The sequence below is a fragment of the Aquarana catesbeiana genome, linkage group LG06, assembly GCF_042186555.1.
Source record: "Aquarana catesbeiana isolate 2022-GZ linkage group LG06, ASM4218655v1, whole genome shotgun sequence".
Taxonomy (NCBI): Eukaryota; Metazoa; Chordata; class Amphibia; order Anura; family Ranidae; genus Aquarana; species Aquarana catesbeiana.
In genome coordinates this window covers 7599376-7608745 of record NC_133329.1, presented here as the reverse complement: position 1 = coordinate 7608745, position 9370 = coordinate 7599376, and the positions used below count along the sequence as shown (strand labels likewise).

The 9370-nt window shown below is 41.0% G+C and overlaps 1 protein-coding gene across 1 annotated transcript; it reads right to left on the bottom strand.

Moving 5' to 3' along the window:
• Nucleotides 1-5572: 5572 nt before the first annotated feature.
• On the bottom strand, nucleotides 5573-6505 carry LOC141147479 (olfactory receptor 5AR1-like). Its single transcript, XM_073634715.1, has one exon. It carries the CDS (start codon nucleotides 6503-6505, stop codon nucleotides 5573-5575), a length of 933 nt encoding a protein of 310 aa, XP_073490816.1.
• Nucleotides 6506-9370: the final 2865 nt, after the last annotated feature.

Here is a 9370-nt window from a genome sequence, read left to right as displayed (position 1 = left end):
CTTAACTTGGTGGTGCAGGGGTTCTTGGGCAGGTACCCGGGCTTACAGAATTTCCTGAGGCAGCCAGGAAAGTCTGTGTGCATTTCCACCAGTCATATAATGCAAGTGCTTGGCTGGCAGACCTCCAAAAGGAATTTAACCTGCCCTAGAACCGCCTAATCTGTGACATGCCCACCAGGTGGAACTCAATGTTGGCCATGCTGCAGCGGCTGCACATGCAGCAGAGGGCCATTAATGAGTACCTGTGCGACTATGGCACCAGTAAAGAGTCAGGGGAGCTTTTTTTTTTCCCCACACCAGTGGGCCACGATCAGGGATGCATGCACTGTCCTGTCACCATTTGAGGAGGCCACGTGGATGGTGAGCAATGGCAATGCATGCATCAGTGACACTGTCCCCCTTGTCCACCTGTTGGAGCTCACACTGCGTGGAATAATGGACAGGGCACTTGAGGCAGAACAGAGGCAGGAAGAGGAGGACTTTATTAGCTCTCAAGGCCCCCTTTTTCAGACAGTGTTCCTGCGTGTCCGCCGATCACACAGGATGAGGACGAGGAGGAGGAAGAGGAGGAGGAGGAAGATTGTATCGGCATGGAGGTGAAGCCTGGCACTCAGCATCAGCAGCAGTCTTTAAGGGATCATTTACAGTCCCAAGAAACCCATGGACTTGTACGTGGCTGGGAGGAGGTGGCTGCGGATCATGTCATCCTTAGTGACCCAGAGGACTCCGGACTGAATGCCTCAGCAAACCTATGCTGCATGGCCTCCCTGATCCTGCAAAGCCTGCGGAAGGATCCTTGTATTCGTGGTATCAAGGAGAGCGATGAATACTGGCTGGCAACCCTCCTTGATCCACGTTAGAAGGATAAGGTTGTGGACCTTACCTTGCCGTCGCAGAGGGAGCTGAGCATGAAACATCTTCGGGAGGCCTTGCAGAAAGGTTTGTGCAACGTGTTTCCAGAGCCTGGGAGGTTACAATTTCCTGATCCCCCTGGACAACGTGTTGCTGAGGCTTCAGTCAGTCAAAGAGGGAGCGGTGGAGAAGGTGGCCGTCTGACCGATGCGTTCAGACAATTTTTTGGTCCGCAGCCCCAAGGTCTGATCGGTTCCAGCAACCATCGCCAGCATCTGATTCACATGGTGCAGGAATACCTAGGGGCAAGATCTGACTTGGACACCTTTCCCACCGAAAATCTTCCGGGTTAGTGGGTCTTGAGGCTGGATCACTGGCCAGAGCTTGCAGTATGCAGTTGAGCTACTGGCCTGTCCTGCATCCAGCGTTCTTTCGGAACGCACATTCATTGCTGCTGGAGGCTTTGTAAGCGATCACAGGGTGCACCTGTCCACCGAATCGGTCGATCAGCTGACCTTCATAAAAATGAATCAGTCTTGGATCACCAGCTACCAAGCACCTGATGCTGATGTAACCGATTGATTTTTTTTTTTTTATGTGAGATCCCTTCAAGACTGAATATGCTGATGCTGAGTGACTATCCTGTTATGCTGATTGACAATCCTCTTCCTCCTCAATTTTCATGCTGATAGCTTGTAAGAACATTTTTGGTTCTGGGCACTGCCACCAGTGGCCAAGGCCCAATTTTTCTGCCCCTGTTTAACAGAGGCATATAATTACAATTTTTGATGCAATACTTTGCAGCAGGGCTCATTCCTGCGCTCCAACTATAGTATCTGTGAGGGGTTGCAGTTTTGTGGCACCAGCACCAGTGCCCAAGGCCCAATTTTTCAGCCCCTGTTTAACAGGGGCATATAATTACAATTTTTGCTGCAATACTTTGCAGCAGGGCTCATTCCTGCGCTCCAACTATAGCATCTGTGAGGGGTTGCAGTGTTGTGGCAGCAGTGGCTAAGGCCCAATTTTTCTGCCCCTGTTTAATAGGGACACGTAATTACAATTCTTGATCTAATATTTCACAGCAGGGCCCATTCCTGCGCCCACTAAGAGTAACTGCGAGGGCTTACAGTGTTGTGGCAACACCAACACCACCACCACCAAAGGCCCAATTTTTCTACCACTGTTCAACAATGGCATGTAATTACAATTCTTGATCTAATATTTCACAGCAGGGCCCATTCCTGCGCCCACCAAGAGTAACTTTGAGGACTTACAGTGTTGTGGCAACACCAAACCTAAGGCCCCAATTTCTGCAGAGTATATAGGGCAGGCCCCTACTTTCAAACTTCCAACTTACAAGCGACTCCTACTGCAAACGGAAGGAGACAACAGGAAGTGAGATGAAATCTACCCCTAGGAAGGGAAATTCTCTCCTGTAAGAGATAATATGGGAAAAACATGTCTCCTCTTCACTGATGCTTTATCACAATCCTTGTTTCACTAAAAACCCCAAATTTTCAAAAAACATTTGTCATTGGGACAGAAAGTGAGGCAAAATCTTCTAAAAAGGTGCACAGACAGCAAAACAAATGTTACATCGGTATTAACCCTTCCCTTTGTTTTCCAAAAAGCTTAAAAATAGATTTTGGCTGGAGCTACACTTTAAAAATGTACCAGTGCAAAATTACAAACAGATTCTACTTAACAACAAACCTACAGTCCCTGTCTTGTTTGCACCGCCTGTATACTGCTGTTCAGAGTATATAGGGCCTGGTGGCCCCACGTCTTTCATTTTTTTAATTTGGGTGCGGGGTTCCCCTTAATATCCATACAAGACCCAAAGGGCCTGGTAATGGACTGGGGGGTACCCATGCCATTTTTCTCACTGATTTTCATCCATATTGCCGGGACCTGACATTGCATTAAAGCCGCAAGCAGTTTTAAATGACTTTTATTCCTTTAAAAATGTAATTTTGTGCATGGACTGTTCTAAGCACGGGAAACACGCTCCACTTTACAGGCATACTATAGACACCCCAACAGGTGCGATATTTAAAGGAATATTTCACTTTTTCTCGCGTTAAGCATCATTAAAATCACTGCTCCCGAAAAAACGGCCGTTTTTAAAACTTTTTTTTGCCTTGATACATGTCCCCTGGGGCAGGACCCGGGTCCCCAAACACTTTTTAGGATAATACCATGCATATTAGCCTTTAAAATTAGCACTTTTGATTTCGAACGTTCAAGTCCCATAAACTTTAATGGGGTTCTAAAGTTCACGCAAACTTTCGGTCCATTTGCAGGTTCTGGTGCGAACCGAACCGGGGGGTGTTCGGCTCATCCCTAGTGGGCACAGATGAGACTGCACTAGTGGGTACAGATGAGACTGCACTATATACCAGGCTTTACGAGAAATGTTATATACCAGGATTTGTGAGAAATGCTATATACCAGGATTGTGAGAAATGCTATATACCAGGATTGTGAGATTTGTTATATACCAGGATTTGTGAGACATGCTATATACCAGGCTTTGTGAGAAATGTTATATACCAGGATTTGTGAGAAATGCTATATACCAGGATTTGTGAGAAATGTTATATACCAGGATTTGTGAGAAATGCTATATACCAGGATTGTGAGAAATGCTATATACCAGGATTTGTGAGAAATGTTATATTCCAGGATTTGTGAGAAATGCTATTTACCAGGATTTGTGAGACATGCTATATACCAGGATTTGTGAGAAATGCTATATACCAGGATTTGTGAGAAATGCTATATACTAGCATTTGTGAGAAATGCTATATACCAGGCTTTCTGAAAAATGCTATATACCAGCATTTCTGAGAAATGTTATATACCAGGATTTGTGAGACATGCTATATGGTATACTCTGCTATGATTCTGGACTGTAAACTCTGCTGTGAGTCTGGGCTGTATACTCTGCTATGATTCTGGGCTGTATACTCTGCTTTGAATCTAAGCTGTCTACTCTGCTGTGGGTCTGGGCTGTATACTCTGTCCTGTGATTCTGGGGCTGTATACTCTGTCGTGTTATGCTGAGCTGTATACTCCTGACACTACTGACACTATGGGTGGAAGCAAGTGGAATACAGGGGACAGAGAGGGTGGATGCTATAAGGGGTGGGGCTTATAAGTGGGAGGGGTCAAAAAAGAGGGGCGGGTCTGGTGCCCCCTCCATCCTAAAACTTCACCAGCTACCACTGAGATAGACCTGTCCAAAAATACTTGGTATAGTGACTGACCACCATCTATAGTTCTTTCAACTCTGACCCCGGGATATACAGTATATATACAGTATATACTTGTTGGCTTAATACATCAAAGTATACAGTACATCTAATAAAAAATGTATCCATCCCATTGGCTAATCCATGGTCAGATGAAAATGGTTGCTTGGCATGTTGGATGACTGTGATAGCCGACAATCCTCTCATCACATATCACAAACAAGACACCTTATTGCAGCTTCAATGTATATTTTGTGGCAGATATGAACATATAGATATAGCAATAGGTGACACAGTATTACCATGTGATATAATTCATAGTTACAACAGTCTCAAATATACATGCCATATATAACCATACTCGTTAAAAATCCACATGCCATTATTTTCCAATCCCATGAACAAAGTGAAATAAATCCATGAAGGAAGTCCACCATCCAAATAGGCCAGAAGTTTAAAGAGTAGCTGTTGGCTCCATGTGGCGCCAGGACCACACTGTGCAAAACCAGTGAGTCTCTGATATATTTTGCAGAAAGGATCCTCCATCAACACTAACCATGTTGACAGTGGGATTGAGTGATTTTCTTTCCTTCCACTTGTATTTTCTTTCCTTCCAATTGTATAATCTATGGCTTGCTTTAGAATTCACATTTGATAGAATATCACTTGAAATCAGCATTTTTTTTGGTTAGGATTGTATTGCTATCTGTGTCCCTAGATTCACCCTCTCTATTAGTCCTGGTAAACATTTTCACAGGAACAGGAGGTGAAGGAAATCTTCTCATGGAGATACCTGTCCCAGGGACAACTGTCTAAGAGGGTATCTTCTGATCTCCTTGGAGAGATTTTCACTCATATCCTGTTGTGTCTTTGAGACAAGAAATGTAGGAAAATCTTTCCAAAAAGACACAGCAAAAAAGAAAAACCTAAATAGGGGGTTCAAACAAATCCTAATGCCGCGTACATACGATCGGACTTTACGGCATACTTGGTCCGGCGTACCGGATTTCGTCGGACAATTCGATCGTGTGTGGGCTCCAGCGGACTTTGTTTTCTCAAAAATTTGACTGACTTAAACATGTTTCAAATCTATCCGACGGACTCGAGTCCGGTCGAAAAGTCCGCTCGTCTGTATGCTAGTCCGACGGACAAAAACCGACGCTAGGGCAGCTATTGGCTACTGGCTATGAACTTCCTTGTTTTAGTCCGGTGTACGTCATCACGTACGAATCCATCAGACTTTGGTTGATCGCGTGTAGGCAAGTCCGTTCATTCGGAAAGTCCATCATAAAGTCCGTCGAAAAGTCCGCCGGGCAAAGTATGCCGTAAAGTCCGGTTGTGTGTACGCTGCATTTTTCTATGCAAAACAAAAAAGAGTTTTTATTAGAGATGCATATTAGAATAAACTGCTGCTCAATGGATTTCATACATAGGTCAAAAAAGTAAGTTTCTATCTTTCTCTATCTCTATTTTGGCAGTGAGTTCTTCCTGAAAACCCTTTGAAATGCTGTTTTGAAATCCTGGTTCCTCAGACTGTAAATGAGAGGATTGAGGAGAGGAAGGATCACTGTGTAAAAGACGGCCACCACTTTGTCACCAGAAAAATGATGATGAGCACTTGGTCCAAAATAGTTTAACATAATGGAGCCATAATACATAAACACCACTGTCAGGTGAGAGGTACAAGTAGAGAAAACTTTACTTCTATTTCCCTTAGATTGTATATTAAGAACAGTTTTGATTATATAGACATAGGGCAGAAAGGTCAGTATTATAGACCCAGCTGAAAGGAAGCTACCCAAAAGAAAAATTAGCAGAATATTGATGTAGGTGTCACTGCAGGAGATCCGAAATAAAAGGGGAAGGTCACAGAAGAAGTTTTGTATAATATCTGATCCACAAAATGTTAATTTGAAGGCATGAAGTGTGTGAACTAAAGACTGGGTAAAGCTGAGACACCACACAATGGACACCAACTGTACACACTGTTTCCAACTCATGATCTGTGTGTAATGTAATGGCTGGCAAATGGCGGTGTATCGATCATAGGACATGACAGCCAACAGAAAAACTTCACAACTGGCAAAATAAAGAAAAAAGAAGACTTGGGTTATACAAGCCTGTATGGAAATTGTCTTTGTCTTGGTGTGAAGATCAAATAACATTCGTGGAACAGTTAATGAGGAATAAAAAACGTCCAAACTGGCCAGGTTCCCAAGGAAGAAATACATAGGAATATGGAGGTGAGAGTCAGTGACTATGAGGACAATAATCAGAAAATTCCAGATTAATGTCAGAAGATAGATGAGAAGGAAGAAGAGAAAAAAAGGAAGCTGGAGATGAGGAAGGTCAGACAGTCCAGCGAGGAGGAATTCCTTCAAAATTGTCTGATTTCCCATTCCAATATATTTACCAATATTTTACTTATTTATTTTAAGTAGGAAAAAAGTTGATATTATATATGTTTCAGCTGTTGATCCTCAAAAACACTACAGAAATACAACTTTAATTTAGATTTTTTTATTTTCTTCTTGTTTAAGAAAAAACAGCAGAGACAATACAATAAACTTTATTCTGTGACTTAAAGGAAGACTTGATCTGTGGCAATCTAAAATAATGAAGAGAGAAATTCTATCAGCAAAAGTTGAGAAGTTGACTGAAATTATGCACAGAAAACATGAACCGGTTCCTTGATACTATCAACGATGTTAAATGTTATAATTCTTCACCGAAATTCTCAGATATTGGCAGAGTGTAATATTTATTGTCCATTATTCAGGAGATGGAGAAAAGTCACTTATTCCCGTTGCATCCAAAAAAAAATCTGACTTAGGTTTCACCTGAAAAAAATTATGATTGTAATTTATGTTATAATCTGTACGAGAAGAATGAAATGCAATCATTTCTATAGATGATAAACATTCAGTCTGGTAAATTGGTGTATTTTCTCCTTTGCCATAAAGTGAGACCTCACTACAGGAAAGTCAGGTAAAGGTCCTCAATTATCAATCTCAGTAGCATCAAGGTACCTTAGGGTAGATCGAATCACTAAAATCTCAGCTTCAACTTAATAATGTAATGTTACATGTTGTTTTTTATCATTTGCAACCTTCAATAACGTATTTCTAAATTCACACTATTTTTAATTTAGGATAGAGCAGGGAAGGGTAAAATCCCCTTTTTTTTCTTTTTTTTTGCCATCTGTGTCACAAGGGGGAAAAATCCCTTTAGCTTTCTGTCCTGTAGACACAACAGGAGGTCAGAGGCAGTGAGGAAAATCTCCTTTTGGAAAGGTGTCCCCTTTGGAGGATTTCCTCTCTGATCCTGTTCTTGGGACAGCTCAAAATGTTGAACTGCTCATCACTTTCAGACTAGCGGACAATGGTCACCAGGACAAAACGAGAAGATGAATCTCCCCAGCTGCAACAAAGACAGCAATAAAAAACTGACAGAGGATCTAAACCCTCACTCTATCTTTACAATAACCCCTGGTGATCCATAAAGATCATTGGTCCTTGGTGATGGCTGTCTCCCATTTGTTGTCCTGCATCGTCACCCTCTCTCATTTTTCTCTGGTTAAAATTTTAAGAAGCCATCACACATTAGACATGTGCACAACAAAAAAATTTGTTTTATTTAGTTTCTTTACGTTTCCGTTGATTCATAACGATTCGTAATTTTTTAAGACGTGAGTTTTCATATTCGGACTCATTCGTATTTTCGTAACAGTTATACTTTTGTTGATACAAAATGATTCGTAATTCCATTTCTTTGATTCGAAATTCATAAGTTTGTTAGATAATTTTTGTTTATTCTGTACACTACTCGTAATTTTGTAATTGTTACTTCTGTGAGATTGCCTTTTTCGTTGATTCGTACTTTTGTAGGAAATAAAGAATAATAATCCTATGCTTGCTTTTCTAATAAGTCCTGTGCTTACTCCAGTCCACTCCCTCCGTCACGAGACTGGACTCCGTCTTCTCCTCAACTGAACCTAAAAAGATTCAGGAATGCAGTGTGACTCGGACACAGAAGGGATAAGCTGATTGGCTAAAGATATTAAGTAAGATACATCACTCACTAATACACTGCCCATTTGAAAGAATGATTCGAGAACACAAAATTACGCACATACATATTAAGATACACTTACACTGTCCATTCAAAAGAATGATTCGAGAACACGAACAAACAAAATAACAAACAGACAAAGAAACAAAATTACGAATACACAAATGAAAATACGAACATGAACAGACAAAGGATTGAAAATACGAAATGCAAATCATTTGTTATAGATGTCATTTTCTTTCTTTTACTGTTTCAGAGTTTCGTATTTTCGTAAGTTTGTCCGTTCGTATGGTTGTATTTTTGCATATTTGTTATTTTGCTTATTCATAAAAGGAATTATGGTTCTGGACGACCATCCTTGGTTAATTCAGACAGACCACCGGGATCCTCGGATCTGTGAGAGACCACATGAGACACGGGAAACAAGCTGGAGTGTGTTCATAAGATCTCTGACTTTTATTGAAGACAACGGTAGTATATATACCAGTAAAAATACATGTCGAAGGGTTTTTACAAACTTACACTCGGTACTTTCTTATCAAGAGTTAGGCTGCTTGACTAGATAACAAGAAATAGCTAATGACTTTGCTGACACAAATTCAGCTTAACCACAATATCTCATAGGGTGTGGTTCTATGCAAACTTTTAAGCTGATTATGGTAAAACACACACATAGGAAAAGTTCATTTCTCATATGTGAATGAAAGAGAATCTAAGATGGAGTCAGTTGTTTATACATTCTATTACAATTCATAATTTCGTAATTTTCATAATTTGGTTCTTGCATCTTTTCAAATGTTCAAATTGATCCGAATGTACGAATACTAACAAATTTGTACAAAAATCTATTTGTTACAAACCAAATTGCACATGTCTATCACACATTACGCAGGCATGGTCCACCATTGTCACCATCAAGAGAACCTATCTAGAGCAATGATGTGCAGCTGACATTGGAGTGGGGACATGCAGACAAGAAGGAGACAAAAGAGGATGCAGGAGATCAGCTGCACTAGAATTGAAAACAAAACATGAAAAAAAGTGGCAAAAATGATTTTGAGGGTAAAATGAGAACTGTACACAGCGCAGAGAGAAATCTAAATCCCATCCAATTACAGTTTAAATCTACAGTAAAATTTACCAAAGACTCAGCAAAACCCAGACCTGGAACAAGCATGCTTTAAGTGAGTATG